The sequence below is a fragment of the Amblyomma americanum genome, chromosome 11 (genome assembly GCF_052857255.1).
Source record: "Amblyomma americanum isolate KBUSLIRL-KWMA chromosome 11, ASM5285725v1, whole genome shotgun sequence".
NCBI classification, from domain to species: Eukaryota; Metazoa; Arthropoda; class Arachnida; order Ixodida; family Ixodidae; genus Amblyomma; species Amblyomma americanum.
The window spans coordinates 48,114,157-48,137,071 of record NC_135507.1 but is presented as its reverse complement, the minus strand read 5'-3'; the positions used below and the strand labels follow the sequence as shown (position 1 = coordinate 48,137,071).

The 22,915-nt window shown below is 49.7% G+C and overlaps 1 protein-coding gene across 1 annotated transcript; it reads right to left on the bottom strand.

Annotated features, from left to right (window-relative positions):
• Nucleotides 1-484: 484 nt before the first annotated feature.
• On the bottom strand, nt 485-22,669 carry LOC144109937 (piwi-like protein 1). Its single transcript, XM_077642708.1, has 7 exons — nt 22,603-22,669; nt 17,983-18,448; nt 13,731-14,576; nt 13,218-13,358; nt 10,862-11,434; nt 9,690-10,073; nt 485-1,943 (listed from the first exon to the last, which is right to left on the bottom strand). Exons 2-7 carry the CDS (start codon nt 18,301-18,303, stop codon nt 1,491-1,493), a joined length of 2,718 nt encoding a protein of 905 aa, XP_077498834.1. The 5' UTR covers nt 18,304-18,448; nt 22,603-22,669; the 3' UTR covers nt 485-1,490.
• Between the last annotated feature and the right edge of the window lie 246 nt (nt 22,670-22,915).

Genomic DNA, 22,915 nt, shown 5'->3' with positions numbered 1-22,915 from the left:
ACCAACATGCAAAGAGAACAGAACAAGAAAGTTGCAAACACAATGACAACATTTACACACAAGAACTTTCAATACAAATTCAAAGCAAACCAATATGCAAAGACCACACAACAAACAAAAAAGCTGCTTCGATACCTTTTGAAAGCAAACCAACTACTGACAAGAAAATGCACACAATGAAGGAAAAAAGAAACTCAAGAAATTAGAAAGTAAGGCATTAGAAGTAAGGCATTTCGAACTAAATGAAAAAAAAATAAAGCAGATCTATTTTAAGCACGATGCCTTACAATTTCCAGAGAAAGAAAAAACAGAGGGCTTTCAGTCACCATAACTCACAGAGGTTCCAAGATGAATCTTGAAAAAAGTAAAATAGGGAAACAAATTTGATTTTTGTAGAATATTTTTAAAGAAAAGTACAGGAATGAGATGCTGTGACTAACTGCCACATCAAATCACACATTTTTTGAAATTCTTACGATGAAGTCAAGATGAAACATAGTTGAACATCAATAATCACATGAGACAATAATAATTTTCGTCCAGGCAAAACAAAAGAGAAAAAATCAACGTGAATGCTTCTATAGCGCCACGTATGAGAGAAAATCGCGTTAGCATCCACACAATATGCGCAACACCAATTGGAAGAACACCAATCGGTTCAATATATTATTCGCAGCAACAGGTTAGAGAACACAGCTCTACCTGTAATACATCCAGACATTCCTAACCTGTTTATGTTGTGACATCTGAAAAATTAGATGACTTGATATGGAATACCATAAACTCATTACAGAGATCCATAACTCCAAAAACAGATGAATGCTCTCGAACAACCAGAAATTTTCCAATAAATATACAAAATGCCTGCTGTGAAAACTTGATGGCCGTGTGCATGGCCAGTGCACGTAATTTAGTTCAACGAAATTATGGAAGAATGGCACCCGATATTCTTGAACCAGTATCCGTTCATTATAGAAAAACTGCCCATGGGCACAAACAAAGATATATCAACAAAGAAAACGCGAAAAAAGTGAAGCATTCATCAAGAATCAAATTGCACAGAACATATCGAATTGATTGCTCTCCTAAGGTAAAGCGGAAAAAAATTAGCCATCTAGCACAGATAAACTTTGAATCACTGACCTTTGCTGCCACGCAGCAGCTCCTACAGCGAAGGCCTCAGGCATGAACCCTTCCACAAACAATCATTAGTCACGCCATACACATCGCCACTGAGTTCTCACCTGAAAAAGCAACCCTTACTACTGAGCCATGGTAAGCCTGAACCCCTCGCTGCTTCTATTAGACGCCGGCGCTTCGTTCATGAACTGCCATGGCAACATGCAGAGGTCGATCCCACACACCTGCTTAGCCCCTTTCCGTGCTCCTTAGATGCTGTGCGCAGGTGTGCAGAAGGGGGCAGGGGGCGCAAACCTCCCATCCCACCTTCCTCATACCAGCGAACCTCGGCAAACCCCGAATGCCAGAGTTTAGAGGTAATACAGGGTAGAGGAGAGGCGCGGGTTGTGCTCCGCGTGCATCGATTGGCCGGCGAGGAAGGCCAGTTTGTGGGCGTACTGGCACGGGGCCGGCACGCGGATGGTGCCCGGCCAGTTGAAGTAGAGGTGGGTCAGCTTGTACGCCAGGCGCTGCATGTGGTCTGGCTTCAGGCCTGTCGTGTCGTAGATGACGTTGTAAAGGGTCGGGGCCACGGTGCCCTGGCGCACGCTCTGCGACACCAGGAAGAAGTCGTACCGCTCGGGGCGCGTCACATCGCTGTCGACCACGGTGCCCGGCGGCGGGTTGGCCACGCGCTCACGGCTCGGCAGGAAGAAACGCGTGGAGATGCGCTTGGTCACCACCACGAAGGCCAGCTTGTGCTGCACGCCCGGGAAGAGCGCTTGCAGCGAGGCCACGATCTGATTGATCTCCCACTCCTTCACCTGCGCCGCGCACACCCGAGACACGCTTCAATCGCGCCCGCTGCGGCCACCAGCATCACCTGCCAGTGCATTTCTGCTGACAGCACAGGGCATTGGAAGTTACCAAAAAGGCATTGGACGATGGTGGCGCAAAAGCGGGGAGGTGACATAAGGTTAAAGTGCAGGACTGAAAACGAAGAATAATAAAAGCAATTCATAACACAGTTAAATAAAAAACTTATGAGATCACTGTGACACCCGCACTGGAGGCATGCGTAAGCATTGACGCCTGCTTGCCCCTCTTTGCCTAAATTAAGTTCTATCATTGCCCATTTTGAGTTTAAAAAGTTGGCGCCACGCTTCGTTTTTAAATTTGTCGCCACGGTTCGCTACGTCTACACTTCCAGTTTTTCAGATTCGGCACTAAGCTGTAGCTCCACCCATTTCCAGTGTTTCAAACTTTTGCGCCACATCTGCTCCGGCCCCGCACACTTTTGGGACATTTCTGGCTCTAATTAATTCCTACCTCACTAGCACCTCAATATTTCCCCTGCGAGATTTTTTGATGCTGTATTTAATGCAAACATTTTTTTCTTATAACTCAATTCGTTAGAACGTTATCGTGATGACAAGCTCCTAATGACATGAAACCGCAAAAAAAATGCCATGCGTTGCTTACGCATTATTCAAATAAAGCCGATCCGGGGCCAACTGACCACGCGCTACCTAGGGCTCCAGGTAGGCTTCAAACATCGAATTTACATGTTGCAGATCATCGTACAGCCCCCGTCACCTCATTCGGAAGCCACCAAAAAAACATTAAGCTAAAGCTTTCGATTACCGCACTGTATTGCCGCGAGCCTGGTCCCGAGCAAAACGTGCATGCCTGTCACATACTTTCTAGCCATGATGACATCCTCATGGAAACTCATGACAATTTCTAGCTATGATGTCATCCTCATGGAAACTCTACCTCCCACGCAGGTCCCATCTCCAAAGTTTGCCATTTCCGCACATTTTCTCATGCTATTCGGAACTCCCGGGAATCAAATCAGTGCGTACGTACATGGCAGATGCTCAGAGCTCCAGTCTCTTGATTCCTAATCCTATTCTATTAGTCCGAAGTTCAGCCTGCCTTGCAATGGAAAGGTACCGTTCTTGGAAGAAAATTTAAGTTTACTTTGGAATAAAAGCTTTCTGTAGTCACTACAAATCTTCGGGAAAACGTTATGCGTGGTCCACTACTGCAGTTTCCTGCGGAATCGCACTTCCAACACGGAGGCCGCATCAGCTCCAGCGGACACGAAATGTAAAAATACCTGCGTAGTCTGCATTGTAAACGACACTTAAAGAACAACTTGTAAAGATAAATTAGATAAGGGTGGTGGAAATTATCCCCGCGCCCTCCACTTCACGATATCTCTCAGCTTTCATGCAGGTTCCTATCATTGTAACCGTTTTTTGTAGAATGTCGCGAAAGTGTCATACGATTCAGCGTTTCGCGTAGCATAAGATTGACTAGCCAGTTCGAGTCTAGCTCGGGGCAGCGGTTCTAACCGGCGACCTAGAGTTGGGGCTGTTTAAAAAATATTTGCTTAAAATTGGGGCTGCTTAAAGTTGGTCACTAAAAGTTCGGTTCGCGCACTGTTCAATTCAATAATTCCGCAAGCTACACAGACTTGCCGACCCAGGAGCAGCAAGATGTTGGTTTCAGCGATGCCACGAGTACTGGGGCTGTTATCGCACTCTGAGGCAGCAAACATGCTGGCTCTCGACGGAATCAATATCTGGTCATCACAGACGCATAACTTAGCCCTGCGCGGCTCGGTATCGTCGTCGACAGAGCCTTGGGTGGAAAACGACAAGAATAGCTCCTGAAAGTTGATAACGGCACCGTACTCCTGAAGGAAATCCAAACCGAGTATGAGGTCCTTGGAGAACTCGCTTAACACAGGAAAGCAACCAGGGAAAGTAACACCGCGGATCTGGATTCGCGAAGTGCACACACCGATCGAAGTTACCACATGGCCACCAGCTGTCCGGATCTACGGCCCAGACCAAGGGGTAAGAACCTTCCTCAGGGCCGTAGCTAACCGTCTACTCATTACAGAAAAATCAGCGCCGTTATCCACGAGTGCGGTAACGTCGTGGTTGTCGGCGGGTACCGGAATTTCGGCGGAAACCAGTCGGTCCCAGCTCGTCGTCGAGGTCGTCGGCGGTCAGAGGGTCGCGGTGAATCGTTGGGTGGAGGCTCTTGACTCGGTCCAGTCGCGGTGGCCTTACGCCCGGAAGACGCCGTCTTCTGTTTTCCCGACGTGGGGAGGTACCTCTGAAGTTGCCAGAGCAGAGGAGGACGGCCGGCCGGGCGAAGAGAACCGCCTTGGGGTTGGCGATCGGGACTGACGTCGCTGCGAGGTCGAGGACTGCACGTTGTCAGCCAGGTACTGCTCGATATCCCTTGGTCGTTCACCGTAGCGCGGTCAAGGTGCGTCAGGTGAAAATCCGATTAAACCCATTCTGCTGTAGGGGCAGTGGCGGAGGATGCGGCCGGGCTACCCGCAGTGGTAACAGAGCGGCCGATTGTTTGGCGTATGACGCACGTGCGCTTTGCTCATGGGGGGACTGGACTCCTACGGCACGGAGGGCACTGTTTAGACTGGGTACTGTGTAGAGGTGGCACAGGAGCGACGGGGGATAAGGTTCGCATCGCTGGCCCGGGACTTCGTAGCGCGTCGCTGTACGTCATATCGGAGGGCGCCGGGTGTGGAGCGGGGGGTGGCTGCACAACTCGTTGAATTTCTTCACGGACCACGTCCGTTACGGCAGCGACGCTGACCTGTGGAGCTTTAAAGCGAAGCTTCGCCAGTTCCTCGCGCACAAGGCTCTTTAAAAACTCCCGAAGCTTCTCGGCGTGCAGCGACGTATGCGTGTACTGGGAAGCGGCTGCTACAGTAGCCTGACGTCCGTAGTGGGCACCCCGTTCCTGAAGAGAGCGCTCGATAACCGTTGCCTCCTTGGTGAAGTCGGGCACTGTTCTTGGCGGGTCACGGACCAATCCGGCAAACAGCTGCTCATTTACGCCACGCATTAAGTGGCGTACCTCCTTGGCTTCGGACATAGCAGCGTCGGCCCGATTGAACAGGCTCGTCATTTCCTCTATGAACATCGCGACACTCTCGTTCGGTTGCTGTGATCTCTAGTGCAGGGCGATTTCAGCTTTCTCTGTTCTTTCGCTGCTGGTAAATTTTGCTAGCAGCTCTCGACGAAAAGCCTCCAAGGTGGCAAAAGAAGCTTCGTGGTTCTCAAACCACGTTCTGAGTCTTGCAGCGCAAAGTAGACGTTGCGCAGCTTGCGCTCGCCGTCCCACTCATTGAAACCCGCCACTCGGTCAAAGCTGGCCAACCAGTCTTCGACGTCCTAGAACCTGTCTCCATGGAACGGTGGCGGTGACCGAGGTGTGTGAAGACTAGCCGCTTAGGATGTCATGACCCTTACAGGTGCTGTCAGTTGGCCGAACTCCGGTTGTAGGCCTCGCAGACGGCGGCTCCCCTTGTGGACGGGTGTTGAGTTCACGCGTGGAGAACAGGCGTCAAGAGTGCCCTCGTAGTCAGAGTACATGGGACACCACCCAGCGGCTCCACCAAATATGTCACCGATTGACGGTCGAAGCACACAGACCAGGTTTAACTAGACGTGCTGGGAGAGAAAGACAGCAGGGCGCTCGAGCGAAGATATGACAATCATCTAGCCCCTCGAATGCGCAAGGCATGAAAAGTCCCAGCTAAAACAGTTCGGCCGCGGTATGGTGCGACTGGATGGATTGGTACTGTGGCAATAGCCTCCCAAAGAACAATGTGTGAGAAATTGTGGGTTTCTTGATCTATTCCTTCTCACAGAGCTCAGCAATATCCACCTGGTACTCAAAGGCCCACTGGTGACTGTGTTTCAAACGGCCACTGTCCAGTGTGGAGACATATCGTATAACCGGTCCCCCCACTTCGCCGGCAGTGGTAAGAGGAGTCGCCGCAACCTCGCACATTTTGCATAGTTGCATAGAAAACAAGTGAAGTTGACTGGGCAGTGGATGACAATGCACTAAGAATTGCAATAGAATCATAATTAAAAATAAAAAGGAAAACGAATAGACTGGTGAGGTAAAGAAGAAGGCTTTCATATTTCCTCTGCATCAATCGAACTGATCGCTGTAAATTTTTTTTGTCTTCCCAGCTACGAAACACTCTACAGGAGACATTTATCAAGAGCTCGCAGTTCGGAGGGGCCAAATTGAGTAAGTTATTTCTGTCTCACCAGGACGTTTTAACAGCCGAAAAATACTTGCCGAGATGCATTGATACTTCGCACCCACGTATCTGTTGCGAGTGGGGACGAACGCTTCAAAACAGGTCAGAAAGATGTTGAGACAAATTCTTGCTGCGACCTTCAGTGTCCCGTCTGTGGAGACGGGAGAGACAAGATGATGCAACGCCTGCACCATCCAAGCCACTCAGTTTTCGAGGCCACGCGATGCCGTATACCAGGACATAAAAACGTCTACGAAATTCGATTTTCCAATAGTCGCGATGAGAAGGTGGGTGTGCCTCTCGACTCCTAAATGAAAAAAAAAAAACTCTAAGAACTGACATCCCCTGCCAATAACTCCTGCTGACAGGACTAGAGTTTCGATGTATTTCTTCCGAAAGTCAACAGAAACTTTATTGGAATTTTTTTAGGGGATGGCATTAGCATCAGCGAGCTACGTGTCTCTCATTGAGACTATCTGAATAACCACAACAGTTTTGTAGCAAGCGATCACAATTTAGCTAAGCAGCATACTTGTAAATATGATTCGATAGTATTTGGATGTTTATGGTTAATTATATGTGGGTTTAACGTCTCAAAGAGATTTAGGCTATGCGGGATGCCCTGCTGAAGTGTTCCCGATATTTCGGATGTTCGCCACCACTTCCGTTGCAGCGCAAAATGCTGCACTACGCACCTGCACGGCATTATCTGCACCTACATTATCTGATTTTATTTACACAATACTGCAGAGCTCAAATGGTCATGGCAGGATGACGAAAATTGAACTAGAAAGAACTACACATAAATAACAGCGCACAGATGGTGCAAAAATGAAGACAGACAAACACTTTCGCTAACTAACAAATTGACGAAAATTTGACTGCACTCACGTAATTTATACTCAAAGGTCATGCCCACAGCATAAAAATATAAGAACTTTAAAACCAAGCAGCCAGATTCTCCCGCGTTCTTTCAAAGCATGACTCACGCCGTGCACATGTGGGATTGCAAGTTTTTTTCACCCTCCCTCTTGTTCCTTAGTGATCATGGCTTCCGGGTGGAAATCTTTCAAAATTTTGTAGACAACACTACATAGAACAGCGTCCGGGAATCCGGCGATGCGCGTTCTTTGCAGTTTGTTCTTAAAGCTTTGTTCGCTACGATGCAGACATGACCTATTGAGGGTCCTTATCAAGGCTCTTGTTACTATTTATTTATAAAACTCTTTTTCCTTGCCAACGTGCACGACCCTTTCCTGGTAAAAAAAAAACCTGACTGAGGAACCTGAGGGAGTAGCTCGAACAACAGTGCCCGCAAAGCGCAAACATTCTCTCGGTCGACTTGAAAAACTTCTACTACTCTCTTCCGCACGAGTTGCTGTTCGAGGCAGTAAAGCAAAGCATCAAAACAATGGGAACCGTTAGGTTTCAAACTGCCTGGGACATTACTTGTGCGAGTTTCCTTAAGTCCCGGGGTTTTATCTGCGATCAACCTTCATGACCTTTAAAAATGGACTTATGGACTTCACATCCAGCAAAAAAGGAGTATGTATATAGGATCATGGGTGGCGCCGCTTCTCACCGATCTTCTACTTGGCCGCTGCGACAGAAAACTGAAAACAACCCTCGAAAACAGCAGCTCGCTCAACGTTTTCCGCTATGTTGACGACTTTCTGATCGTCTACAAGGCCTCTGCCAAGGGACCCCATAGTGGTGTAGCAGAATTTTTTACGATATTCGAAGACACTCTTAAATATTTCACTCTGACGAAGGAATTACCGCATGACAACCTGTCCAACACCTGTTCCTGGATTTGCGCGCGTTCGTGCACCCAAAGCACATGTGTTGGTGCTACACCCCGCGCTCAAAGAAAGGTTTCACGCCTTACAGTTCGGCTCACCCGAAACTACTAAAGAGAGCAGTATCAACAAGCGCCTTGAAAAGCACCCTCAATAGGTCATGTCTGCATCGTAGCGAAGAAAGCTTAAAGATCCAACTACAAAGGTTGCACATCGACGGATTCAGGGACGTTCTTCTTTGAAGTGTTGGCTACAATATTTTCAAAGATTTCTAACGGACAGCCACGACAACACAGGAACAAGAGGAACGTGAAAGAACTGTTGTTATCCCACATGTGCACGGCGTGAGTCATCCTTTGAAGAAAGCTTTGGGGCAGTACTGCGTAAGGGTGCTTTTATACTGCACCTTGACAAACTCAACAAACTTCACAAAATCCTCAATCGAAAAGAGAAGTGCCCAAAACAGTGCGAAAGGAAATACGAAAGGCCTTTCACAGAATGTAAAAAAAAGAAGTGGTCTACGATGTTGCGTTTTTGTCCTGCGGATCATCCTACATAGGACAGACTGGACGTTGTTTAAATGATAGGCTGCGAGAACATAGCAGAGATATCAAAGACAGCACGAGGAAGAATCTGCCTGAACACGTGGCCACCTGCAAGTGCATTGCAATTCTTGACAAAAGCAAAGTACTCAGGAGATACTACAGTTTGTGCACGCATTATTCGAAGTGCATGCCATTCATAAACAAGGAGTGAATTGCGTGAATACACCTTCTATCACTTTGAAGAGGAAACAGATTAGTTTCCTTGATTGCTACGAACGCGGGAGAATCTTGGTGCTTGGTTTTAAATTTTTTATGTTTTTATACTGTGGGTGTGACACTGGAGTATAAATTTCATCAGTGCAATAAATTTTATTTTTTCAGTTGATAGTCAGCGCTCGTGTTTGTGTCTCATCCTTATTGTCCGGTCTGTCACGCTGTTATTTATGTGCCATAATCCAACGGGCCCGGCTAATTCCACTCTTGTAGAAAGAACCAGTATTCGCAAATCCAATAAATGGTAACAGTTCAATGGCCACAGAACTAAAATTGGAGAGAACACTGAAGCTCCACCCTAAAGGTATGACGTGACAGCATAATAGGTTGATTCCCGGATATGCAGAAGGTCATTCGCTACAATCATAGAACCATGAGAGTCCTCATACTTTCCTAGCGTAGTGGTACAGTGGTGCAGCAGTTAAGGGATGCACTACTGCCCTGCGATGGCAGGTTCTCCCGGCCGTGGGCCTTCTGCGGCAGAGGTTTCTCTTTTCAGGTAACCAATCAATAATTTAAACTGCCACGGAGGGCAGTTTGCTCCCTATCCTCAGGACAGGTTATGACGACGTCGCAATGTCATGTGACGTATGCTGCCCACCTGCCTCCTACACTATAAACAGAAAGGAATAAAAAGGGGAGTAAGCTGTCTTCAAGCGCACATCCGCTTTCATGAAAGTCGCTGCGCTAGAGGAAAGCTTAGTCTCATTCTACTACCATGCAAGCGTTTTCGTGTTTGGAGAGTGGGTTGGTCTCTGTGCACAACCAGCTGTCCTATCCATGCACGAGACTTTTCGCTCACAACGCCAAGAACGCCGGGTTTTCTGGGTAAAAAGTTGCCTTGCCCACCTGGGGGATCTGTCCGTCGGACACCCCGTCGCGGAAGAATATGATGCGGTCGGGCGAGGCGCCGTCGTTGCACTGCGAGTACTTGCGCAGCGCGTCGCGCAGGAGTGAGGCGAGCGAGTGGCCCAGCTCCTGGTGGGTGTCATAAAAGGAGACGCGCGAGTACCACCGCGTCAGGCTCCTGTTTATGCTGGCCACGAAGGCGCCCGCCGAGCCATGGGGTGAGCTCGAGTCGCGGTAGGTGTCGTAGCCGATCACCATGGTGCTGGCCAGAGGGATCTCCAGGCACCAGGCCTCGCCGCCCAGCTTGCAGTTCAGCTGCACTGCTACCTTGGTGGCCACAGAGCGAATGGTCTTGCGGTTGCCGATGGTGCGGGCGAGCATCACCTGGAAAGTGTACCAAAAAAAAAAACTAGTAGCCATCGTCACCATTATGCACTGTACTGCGTTAGAAATGACTTTGCTTTCCTCAGTCTACTTGCATCATCTTACCCTACAGCTCCTTGCTATATAAACACTTACATACACGTCGACAAATTTTCACACCTAGACAGCCACCACATCGCTCTTGACGTAAGCGTTCACAGCGCAGGGAAAAGAGGCAACAGCTAATATTGACAGTAATATACATTACAGCACGACCAACCAGTCATGGATGCGATGGCCAGAGACTTGCTCGGTGCTCAGCATCTCAAATGACGCGATTATTCTTTTTGCGCAAAGTGTTCTGGCCAGTTATGGCCAACTGGAGCCTCCAATTATACTAAAGAACCAACCGAATAACGACTGAAATGAGGTAACTCAAGATTATTTGAGTCCTGAAAAGCACACCACATCACACTTTACCACACCATTTCCCAATTTTTGCAGTAAAACGCAAAAAGGGACACTCATTACAACTGATTCTAATTGTGTTTCAAGGAAGCCGAACTCAGCGCTTCATAATAACGATAATAATAATGCTTGTTTGCATCAAATACAATATACAGGATGCTAAAGGTATGCAGAAAAAGCTGCCATGAAGACCACTTGACGAAGCTGCAGGCCCCCTGTACAATGGTCATCTTACAGTATCGCAAAAACAGGCTCCGGAGAAGTCTTGAAAAGTAAATCCAGAGTTTTTACCGGATCTCGCTACCCGCTTCGGGCGACAAAGAACAAAAGCCTCGGCCCACCTGTGTGTGGAGGCCGAGGTCGACGCAGGCCTCCTTCTTGATGAGGTCGTAGCGGTCCTTGCGGTTGTTGGGAAGCACGATCAAAGCCAGCTGAATATTGCCGCCTCTACCAAGCTGGCGCAGGGCTTCCACGAAGCCTGAGGGCCGGTCGTCGTCCAGCAGCACCAGACGCGGTTGCCCGATCTTGACGCCCATGGGCGGGCACACGGACATCAGGGTGCGCACGAATTCCGTCACGTTGGCCTCCTCGCGCCGGTGGCAAAGGACGATCCACGACTCGACGGCGACGGCCACGTGCAGCGGCCGGTCGCGCGTCTCGCGCGAGAAGTCGGCCGTGGCCGCGCTGTAGCGGTACGCGTTGCTGCCTTGCATCACCTTCTCGGGCGGCAGCACGCGGGCGTCGATTCTGACGAGCGAGTCGTCGAACCGGAGACCCCAGCTGTCCATGTCGTTGCGGATAGCCTCGTTGTTGTTGATGCGGTCCATGAACTCGAGCAGGTTCCGCACCCGTTTGGAAGGCTCCACGCGCATGTGCTGAGCCAGGTCCCGCATCACGGACACATTGGCCCGCATCTGCGAGGGAAATAAGGGCCCGTTAGACGGCAACTGTGGTTTGGGGTCTATGGCCGGCCCAGAGCAACTCAGGTTATGTAGGGACGCCGCAGTGGAGGGTCTTCGGATAATTTCAACCACGTGGACTTCTTTAACCTGCACTGAAAATGCACGGTACGCGGGCCTCCGCAAATTCGCCTCCATCGAAATGCGACCGCTGCGGCAGGGATCGAGCCCGTGTCGTTCAGGACAGAGGGCGAGCACCATAACCACTCAGCCACGGTGGTGGCGGACAGCCGCACTTATCTGGGTACCTCCAACGGTTCAGAGTCCACCAAAGATTTTAGGGTCGGGTCCCAGAAGGCCCGTATACCCATTATACGCTAATCCAGTTTTAAAAATTGCCCAGACTAGACTTTGTAGGAGCACATGTGCCCTTAGCGACCACGACAAAGCTCGGGGTCCGCAATCTTCTAGTTCCCACCAAATGCATTCATTCATGTGGCCGTGGCTTAAACTTGGCGCGCTTTATGGTTCTACAAGGAACGGTAAAAGATGCTGACGCCTTCCCTTCCCCAAGTCAGTTGCTGGAAAACGTTTGTATCGCCTTCGAATTAATTCGAACAAGAACCTTATGTAGAAGCACAACTCCCCTATTTCTGCTTTCCAATCTTTCAATATTATATTCAGGTTTTTAGTACATACTAAGTCCTATGCATTGAAGTGCCAGTTTTGTAATGCAGTAAAACCCCGTAAAGCCAGCTCCAGCAGTACTCGCATGAGCAATACATGCGCTTAGGAAGTTGCAGCATGAAATCCCCCGCCTCCGCGTCCATTCAGCCACATAACTTGATGCCCGCTTAAAGCGTAGCGGCTTATCGCGAATGTTCCTGTTACCGCGTACTAATCACGGAAAAGGCTGAAGGCATATCTCGTAGCAAACCCACCAGTACGCCGCGCATCGCAATAAAGCAAGCTTCACGGGAAATACGCCGATACGGATACAGCGAAGCACGCTTAAAGCTGCTGACACGCTCGGAGAGCGAGCACTTATGTGACCTAACAAAACACCTCTCCTTCGCCCACTGGGTGGGAGGAAAGGGAGCGAAGCTCGGAATACTTACCACCGCCGAAGATAACGCCTGCGAAGTGCTCGTAATAGTTTACACCGTAAAAGTACTCTATAAAATGTCGCCTTTTGCATGCTTAGAGACAGACAGTCCATTTGAGGCGTCACTATAGCGTTGTCCGATAGGGACCCTGTTGCTTCTGTCGAAACGCAATCGAGGAAACTTAAGACGGGCTTCGCCTGTTCAACCAATACGGCCGAGGTCTAGCGGAGAAATCTGCCGGCGCCTAGTGGGGAAATTTAGAGTTGATTCAAACGCCCCTGAAGCTACGCTGGCATAGCCTCTATGCATATAATAGAATAACGAATTTATGTGGTAGTGCGCGAATAAAAAGGAGAGAGAATTTTCGCCTAAATTCTATAAATGTGGGAAAGCAGAGGTGCATAAACCCTAGCTACTCAAATGCTACTGCATGAAAGGACACGGCACGGCATGAGCTGTTGCTCACGTGACTCCGAGCCTGATGGCTGCAGCACGCTGGCGATGCGTTATGGGCGAGAGTACTGGCCAAGCGGTGGAGCTAGGATGGCCTGATCTCTCCCCGCCTCCTTCTTAAACGCCCCTGGTTGTGCGGACGTCTACGGCCAAGTCGCGAACACAGGAGTTATACCCATTATAAACAGTGGCCGCCGTAGAAAAGGTCAAACAGGACTACATTCAAACCGACTGCCCACCTCGTCAGTGAGTCCCGTCAGGACACACAGCTCCGGCACCAGGTAGATGTTCTGCGTGCGGCCGGCGCGCAGGTCCTTTTCCTTGGGACGGACCACCAGCAGCGGCTGGCGCATGTCGCGGATGCGCCTTTCGTACTGCTCCTGCACATGGCATCGCCCAAAGTCAGATGGGGTCGGTCGTACTTGCATCTATACTGCTAAGCATACGCACTCTCACATACACTGGGCTTTGCAACACATGAATAAATTTTTGAGGAAACTAAATGGGCTGTATGCCAGATAGCTAGTGGTTTGCCACAGAAAGATGACAGCAATGGAAGGAAAACGCGATTCAGTGAAAGGCGGCTGAGCCAGATAAGAGAGAGAAACTTGGAAAAATTCGGGTACCACTTCGGAATGGACCCTCTTGGCATAATATATTGGGAAAAGTTTGTCATGTGATGGTGACGACGCCACCAGTTAATTCACCACTTTGAACAGAATCTATAACATGCCACTAGTAGCAACACGCACCCGGTAGTAGTCAGCGTAGGTCTTGGACCCCTCCTTGGTTTCAAAGGTGCAGGCCGGGTTCTGCTCCCAGTCAATGTCGTCCACCCTGTATGTCTTGTTGTTGTAGGGCGTCAGGACAATGCAGCCGGCCACCCGTTTCACGCACTCGTCCTTGTAGTTCGGGACATGCTGGATCTGAGACATGAGGTCGAAGACGCTGTCGCGACGCAGCACCTTGTGCAGCGTGTCCGTCACCAACAGGACGCCCGCATCGTGCTGACCAATGGCCGTGACGAGCCCTTGCCACAGCTCGAGCGCGTGCTGCGGAATGCTCGCTACGGCGCGCTTGTCGAAGAAGTACCGGTTGATCTGCACAAAGTCCAGGCGCTCCAGGTTGCGGCGCATCTGCGTGTTGAAGAGGCGCAGCAGCTCCGGGTTGAACGGGGCCAGTTCCTGGACCCACTTGAAGCGGACGCAGATGATCTTGCCGTCGGTGCGCCGCTGCGGGAACACCTCGGTGATGTCCTGGTTCAGCCGCTTGGGCGACTTCAAGTCAGACATGCCGTCGAACACGAGGCACTTGTCGAAGATGTGCATGTATTCCGCGAGCAGGGCGCGCCTCATGCGACTAGACTCAACCGTCGGCGTGAACTGCACGTGGTACTGGTGTATGCAGCACTGGGGCATGGAGATGAGCCGGAAGTAGTTGGCCACAACCTTGATGGGGCTGCCCGATGTGCCCCTCTTGTTGTCGATGTGCGCAGGCCGCGTCTCGATGACGGCGAACTCGTCGCGGCGACGCCGGGTCTCTAGGCGGCCGCCGTCGCCCCTGTCGCCAGGTGCGACGGCCGGTGCGAACTGTAACTGCTGCAAGCAGAGATGAAGAGAGGGAGAGAGAGAGCTTTGCACACAAAGCCGCAGCTCACACAACGCATATACTTAAAATTTCACTAATGCACTAAGTCTGCTTAAGAGCGCAATTACGGAAGCCTTTTTTGTCCTATGTTTCTTCCCTCCATTTTTCAGCCGCCGCGTTGGCTGAGTGGTTAGGACGCTCGATTATTGAGCCGAAGTTCCAGGATTCGATTCGACATGCAGGTCGCGTTTCGGTGAAAGTGTAACGCAAAAGGCGCCCGTGTGCTGCGAGATGTGGGTGCTCGTTGAAGATCCCCACGTGGTAGAAATTATTCCGTAGATCACCACATGGCACCTCTTACTTGGTTTCTTCTATCACTCCCTCTACCACTTCCCTTACAAAGCCTATTCCTGTGTCCGCAGAGGTATGTGAGACAGTTACTTCATTTCCTTTACTCAAAAACAGCTTTCCCTCTATTTTTCAGTATTTCATTATTTGTAGTGACTTTTGTTAACTTTTACTATTTCATTTTTGTAATTTGTAATTTTGTTTTTATTTCTGTTTTTATTTTAACATTTTTTTGTTCTAATTTTTATTCCATTGCATATATGTTATTTGCTTGTGAACTGTTGCTTAGCCTTTTTACATTTATTTACTACACACCTTATGATTGAGAGTTCGTCCTAAAAATCTCCGTCCACAACTTCCGTCCACGGCACTCATGAGCGAAGATAGGCTTACGCTTTAACTCATACTCCTCTTGAGTTGATCAAAGAGATGATTTTGAATACTGCAACATCCCGTACAACTGTTACATCAGATACGCGCTGATGTAAAATCTCCGGCTCTTTTTGACTGCCGGAAATAGGTCCGAGCAATATGGCTGCCAACCACATCGAACTAAGGCTCTAAAACACGATAACTGCCTACAGTGTGGGCATCGCGTAATGAAAACCTCAGAACAACTTTCTAGCGCTGCTGCCCTTGTGCAGCAACCCGTCATGAACAACAGCCGCATCCCTGCACCCCGTGGTGTTACCACTGCGGAGAGGACCACGCCCTTTCAATACAAGGTGCTTTGTGCGACAGCGAAGAGACCGAGTTTGTATACAGGCGGCCTATTGTCACCGAATTCAACTTCGCTGAACGCTAGACCGTATCCTTGCAAGTGACACCCATTCTGACGCTCAAAAACCCACAAGATCATCCTAACCCCCTCCATAGCACTCCGGTCGGACCACACCTCTAGTGATCGCCTGTCCCATCCGCCCCTGGACACAGATCGAAAGGAGCACCGACACTCGTCCTGTCTCATACGGCAACTTGGGCCAGACTAGAACGATTTACAGTGCAAATTACCTCAACGCAACCCCCTTCCCGATCACACCGGACACCTGCGCGACGGAACAAGTGGACAGCAGCTGAGGTATCACCATCCAATCCAACATTCATTGATTGGAAAGCTAACCTTGTTCTAGTGTGGGCTGCCCAAGTAAAACCTGCTCAGCCAGGTATTATCCTCAGCCAGGCACCATCCTGGCCCACTCCCTGGCCTTGTACCACACAAGATAACTTCATCCAACCACCCTTCATCAAGTACTTGCCTCGAACAGCAATGTGCCGCCTTTAAGGAGTGTTTGGCATCATGCGAACAAAAAATCGCCTGCATAACGCAAGTCATAACCAGCATGAAATCAATGGTTGCGGACATTCTCAAGGTCGTCAATCGTTAATTGTCTCGTCTCCCGTATTTTCAGCAGACGATCTATAATGTTTGAGGACACAGGCAAGACTAAGATAGGGCGGCAATTGTTTATGTAGTCACGCCGGCCTCCTTTATGTATAACTATGACTTTAGCTATCTTTATGCTATCAGTGAATTAAATCTTCCTTACCCAATAACTCACATGGCTCGCTTCTGCCTAAACAATTTACACGAAGCTTCTCTCTACCTCCCCAGTCAACATCAGACTATATGACACCGGTCTCTTCCTACGGCTTACCTGCCTTCCTGGCATTCACCGGAACTTACAGATTGCATGATTATCCGACGCCTTCCAAGAGACCCCTGGTTACTTCATCATTTCAACCTTTCCCCAATCGATCTCCCTCTTCACGTTATCAATACCCCCGTCTCATCTAACCTAATCTTTGGTTCCTCCCCCATAGCATGACATCAAGGGTAGATGAAGACAGGCGGCTTGTACACGCGACACATCACACAACTCCGTGCCGCAACCGGACGGTGGCCTACAATGACGCGGTGGTCTCATATTCACACGGGCTGGGCGCTGCAACGTACGTGATGTGTACAGCCCCACACGCTCTCGTCTCACACATACACCTCCACCCCATACGGTCAATCTCCTAATGCTTCCACCCTGGAAACTATCCCAGCTGTGCACACCATCAGCTCCTTCACTCAGTTACCCCCGCATCAGTATACGCAATATACACGGGAAACGTGGATATGCTACCCGTTGCCTTCAAAAGACCACAATCCCGGCGGACCTATACTGCTACCTCAGTGAGGCCCTGCGTACCCCCTGCACGGTCACACGTAGGTAGATTTCCGGCCATGCTGGGACCGCAGGTAATGAGGTGATGCTATGAACAGTATCGAAGTCTCCTCATTTTGCCCGCGAAAACTGACGGCAACGTCGACGCCTGCGCTCCACGGCACCATCTTAGCGTAGAAAAGCTCCGTTTCCCGTTGAAGCAGCTTCTCGTCATTAGATTAATGCGCTAAGACGTTTAATGTATACGGGCGAACTTCGGCAAGTTGTCTTCTGTGTCCCCACTGTGAAATGCCAGATTGAGGGCCACCTGAGGGGTTATCTTCATTTCATTCAATAGAATTTAAGAATTTGAGAGCGCATGCATATGCGTATAGTTACAGAGCAACGCTTTTAAGTTCTCGAGTAGCACTACGACGCGAATCCCAGGTAACGGGCCTTTAATAGGTGTTGCTATAAAATTGAAATGCCTCCGATTGCATATTCTTCCACTCTCTCCATTCTTTGCACATTCCGCGTTCACCCTCCCCTGTCTACGGTAGCAACTCTTCGGACGGTTTCCGTGGCAGCTATTATTCAGTTGCGAATTACTACTACTACGACGCAAAACCCAAGGGTGCCGCCTCGGTGGCTCAGTGGTTATGGAGCTCGGCTGCTGACCCGAAAGACGCGGGTTGGATCCCGTCCGGCGTTCTCGAATTTCCATGGAGGCGAAATTCTAGATGCTCGTGTACTGTCCGATGTTAGTGCACGTTAAAGAACCCGAGGTGGCCAAACTTTCCGGAGCCCTTCACTGCGCTCATAGCCTCAGTTGCTCTGGGACGTTCACCCCATAGACCTAGACCTAAAACATAGCCAACAGCCCTTCAAGAGCTGCCGCTGTAAACAAGAGATAACTCACCTGCGGCACCACAGCTGAAGGGGCCATCGCCGCCATCTGGTGGAGGTGCGCCCCGTCGCCGATGGCCATGTTGTCGATGGAGAACGACAGGCCCGCCACGCTGTCGACGGCGGGCATCGACGGCAAGGACACCGTCGCAGGCCTCAAAACACCAGGCGTCCTTGGCAAAGCCGCTGGTGGCGCCATGGCAGCAGGAATTTGAGGCACCGTAGGTGCCGCCTGTGCTCCGGGCAATACGACCACGGCCCGTGCCCTGCCGCGCGAACGGCCGCGAGCGCGACCGAGGGGCGGAGGTGCTTGACCGCCGCTGTTTTTGTCCATCTGGCTCTACAACGAGCCGCTGATCTACAGCGATGCCCACTCGTTGCGGTGGTGTTGAAGACAAGACCCGTCAAGGGCGAGACGGCTTTGGTCTATGTGCTCGCCTCGATGACTCGAATAGCGGCAATGGGGCGCAGCAGAAGCCCTGCAGCGACGAACAAAGACATGATCGTCACTCTTAAAATGCAAGCAGGACAAAAGGAACATATATGGGGGGCAACTGCATGGCACCCGTACCCGAGCGCTGACGTTCAGAACACGCGTTTTTTTTTTCCTTCAAGGGATAACACAACCTGCACCTCAGCCCCTGAGGTGTCTCTGTGGTTATGGCACTCGGCTAATGACGCGAATGACGCGGGTTCGATCCCAGCCAAGGTGGTCGAATTTTCATGGAGGCGAAACTCTAGAGGCCCGTGTACTGTGCGATGTCATTGCACGTTAAAGAACCCCAGGTGGTCGAAATTTACGGAGCCCTCCACTACAGCGTTCCTAATAGCCGGAGTCGCTTTGGGTCATTAAACCTCATATATCAAACCAAACCAAAGCAACTTGTACCTCAAAAGGCATGATATTCCTTTCGATGCAGTGAGACAGGACACAGTGCAGAGACAACAGCAACGAAGCTTACTCACGTGGTATCGTGCTTCACATGGTGAGATTCACGACTCAAGAGAGCTACCTGGGTGTCCAACTGGTTCGCTATAAGGCCCGACCGAAATATGGCTTTCCGTGTGCGCCTTAGCTGATTTTGAATTGAAAAGAATGTTATTTAGGCAGTACCTGCGACGTTGCCTTCCGGATAGGTTGGGTAGAGGTACAACGCAACCAAGGCATTGGCTGGGGCGTTTAATTCCTTCCCTAACATGTATACCTCAACAGCTAAGTCACACACTAAGATCCAAAACGGCTTGGTACTACTGAAACGCTACGCATATTGATCTGACAGTCGGCCGTCGCGCTATACTAAAGATTCTTGTTCCACCAGCCATAACATATAGATATCCAGGCAATCACTGAAATGCACTGCGAGGCTGATCGTTTCGGTGGATATCCTTCCTGCCAATTAATTACGACAGGATGGAGCAGACTGCGCATTTACACGTGTCTAGTTCGACGGCTCCTCCTCATTTCCACCAAGAGATGTGGCTCTGAACAGCGCACCGATAGCTCAAGTACGCGAGGGCGTTGCTGTGCAGATATTCCTTTTCGCCTCACATGAAGCACACCCGGTATACACGAGCGCTGCAGGTAGCTCGCAACTACGTACAGCGTCCAAGACGCGTTTGAAGCGCGTTGCAGCGTCTGTCTTCAAAGCTGCACGAACAGCAAGGCTCGGGGTGCATGCAGTCGGTGACCACGTGACCGCGTAACGGAGTAGCCGGCAATTCGGCCGACCTCGTCTGTTTTAACGAGGTAGACAAATTAAGTTAACATAGCATACAAGATAAAAGCATTGGCCAAACAAATTCAACAAGGCGGCGCAAATAAATTGGAGGACGCTTAAGCTTCGCCTTTAAGAGCGGAAACCGACAGTGTGTTTGCAGAGCTGCCAGGGTCTCCACGGAACGCCTTCGCCCGTTCGGCGCAACGCCGTGCCCATGAAACAAACGGCCTGGAGTCCCCAGCAGGCCTCTGAAGAAAGCCCATCCGCCGCCGAAAGAGGTCGCGAAAAAGTCGCGGAGACGCTGCTGCCTGAATTGGCCGCTGTGCGTCTCCGTTGCGATTTTAGAGGAAAGGAAAGGCCTAGTAACTGCCTCACATACCAGTGGACACCTCACCCACGCCGTCAGGGAAGGGAGGAAGTTTGCAGTGAAAGACAAATGATGTAATGGAAGTGTGCGTCCTCTCTGGCGTCGCATTCATTGAACACAAGAGCACACGGGCGCGATCTACATCACATGCGCTCGGGCAGTGCGAGTACCACGACATCGCAATGGTTGGCACCCGCACAAAACAGGACGCACGCAGGGCCGGCCACTGCTGCCTGCCCGTCTGCAAAGCCCGAAAAGGTCGCGATGTGTTGTACCCACGCTGCCGCGCGCAGGGGCGGAACCGTCATGTTGTCACCGGGCTGAGCGTTTGGACCAGTGAACGTCTAATGATTTCGTTTGCTGGTTCCCTAAATTGAAATACACAACGCCTATGCGATGTCAGTCCACGTTATTAACTCCAAATCGGCGAAATTACCGAAGCCCTCTACTACGGAGCCTCTCATAGCCTGAATCGCTTTGGAATGCCGAACTATATCAACCCAAAGCGAACACGGTCATTATACCACCTATCATGCCTCAGTGGAAGGTATTCGCATTTACTTCATCTCTATAACATAGATGGCGCTACGTTCAAACAGATTACGACAGTAAATAAAATGCATTATAAAGCAGAACGCGATTTTTATGGGGTCGCATTTCAAAATTTGCACCCTCATAATTATTCATGAGCGCATCAGTACACAAAGACACTTCACGAAGTCAGAGACCACAACGCATTCACTAAGTCCACCTTCTATTCATTTCGAACCAACGAGCCTTCTCGACGCGTTTGCGCTTACTCACATCGCAATCTGAGAGACCTTGGTTCCATTCCTATGTCGAAGCGATTTTTTATGGCGAAAGCCTTTATAGGCCCATGACTCGACAGCGGGGATGTTCGCAGAAACGTGTCACACTATAGCTGTCAATCGAACTAATGACGTCAGCATACAAGAACCGAATAAAAAGCGAGAAACCTTAAAAATAAACACAAATAAAAACAATAATACAAGGAAATTGACAAACATATATGTAGTGAGAAAGAAATAAAAAACAGAAATTGAAATGACAAGTAGAAAATAAATATAACAATATTTTTTAAATACAACGACTACTGCCATCGTAGAAAAAAACCCGTGTTCTAGAAAGTTCCATGCGTTGGCATTATCTGCGCGCAAGCAGAATTAAGTGCCCTCAGAAATTTTCATTTGGAGATTCTCGTGTTTCGTGTAACAACGCCAACGGCCCACAACGGCGACTTTCCTGCGAAACGAGCTCCTTAAAGCCATCGCGTTAAACTCCGAACGGAACGGCACAACCAGCCATGTTCATGCAGCGTTCGAGGGGGATATAGCGCGCGCTGTACTCGAACGCAACAACACCAAACGGCATCTGGATCCAGGGGTTTAGGCAACGCACAGCGAAGCTTTCGGCCATGAAACAACTAAGATCACACATAGCAAAAAAGTGACCAAAACCTTTTAAATTTCAGGAAACGCTAAACTGACTCGCAATTCCCTTCACTCCTGGTTTTCGGAGGAGCTCGTCGTCCGAAATGGGCACGAAATTAAGCAACTTATTCCAAAATGAAAATCGCAATTTTTGCCAAACGCCAGCTACCAGCGTGTTTTTATTAACAGCTGTTCACGGCTATTCTTTTCCCAACGCCGGAAAATGCCGGCGCGTCGCTCGAACGCTAGTCTGAAGACCGCGCAACTCTAAGCACAACGCTCGCCTAATTCGGATTAGACTTGCACAGCTTAGGTTCCCGCGTTACTACTATTCTTTTATGAACTGCCCGCACTGACCATTTTTTATGACAAGCGTCCGTCCTTGTAACTTCTCCCAGCTGATAGACCCAGATAGCCATTATACGTAAGCGGCAAGATGAACGTCTCGGTTACTGCATCGTGACTATAAGCAGACAGCGAGGTTCAAAAATAACTCGATAACGCAGAGAAGAAATGCGACGTTTAAGGAAACAAGCCCAAAGCAGCCTCTGTCATCCGTGCTCACTTCGAACGCTCAGTCTTAGCAGGTCTGAAAGCATTCTCCATCAAGATCAACAAAAATTCTGACTCTTGGGAAAGATTATGAAACTGCAAAATGCATTTCCGCAATAATTAGAGGCCATTCCGCCACTTCTAAAACGTCCACTATTGACCCACTTCCTCGTGCAATTGCTTTTGCGAGGTCGGGCCTAAACGCATGCTACAACGCGCCCGGAAAATTGCAAGCCCGTATCGCCCGTATAAATTATTCGAAAAAACTTTCGACGCGCTGAATCAATCTGTATTTACTAATACCGAGGTAATACATCGCGCTGAGGAAATATCGTGACCCAAATTGCGAAGGAGCATGATAAATACTTGGTACACCTCTCGTAAAGCGCGCCGTCAGGCCTAACGACAGATTTTGATCTCAAATCATTAGAGAAAAATACTAGTTGCCAAAATCCTCAACACACCACGAACTTAGAGATCTCGTTCAGAGAGGTATGACAAAATGCACGGGAAAATATTGCGAAGCAGCAAATAACAATACTCACGGAGCTTTGTCTGTCCGGGACCTGAGCTGACGAACAACCAGCATCCAACTACAGCGGCGTCTTCTCGCTCTCTGCTCCGTTCGCGGACTGGCTTAATACGAGGACGAGTGTCACGTGAACATGCTCGCGTGCTATTGGCGCGCATAAAACAAGAAAAAGAAACGCGTCTGAAATGCGTCCTGTTTTCACACGGACGCGCGCCGGGACGCTGGGTTTGTTGTGCTAGAAAAATGATATTTATACGGAAATTACTGAATGTTTCATGACCGGCGGGTCCCTCGACGCCGCCACTCGGTGGTGGCATCATTTTTTT

Coding starts and splice junctions, on each gene's coding strand:
- LOC144109937 (XM_077642708.1), bottom strand. CDS start 18,303: ATGGACAAAAACAGCGGCGGTCAAGCACCTCCGCCCCTCGGTCGCGCT. Junction 14,577..17,982: donor CTTCAGCTGTGGTGCCGCAG/GTGAGTTATCTC, acceptor CTCTGCTTGCAG/CAGTTACAGTTCGCACCGGC. Junction 1,944..9,689: donor CCGACGGACAGATCCCCCAG/GTGGGCAAGGCA, acceptor TGCGCGGCGCAG/GTGAAGGAGTGGGAGATCAA.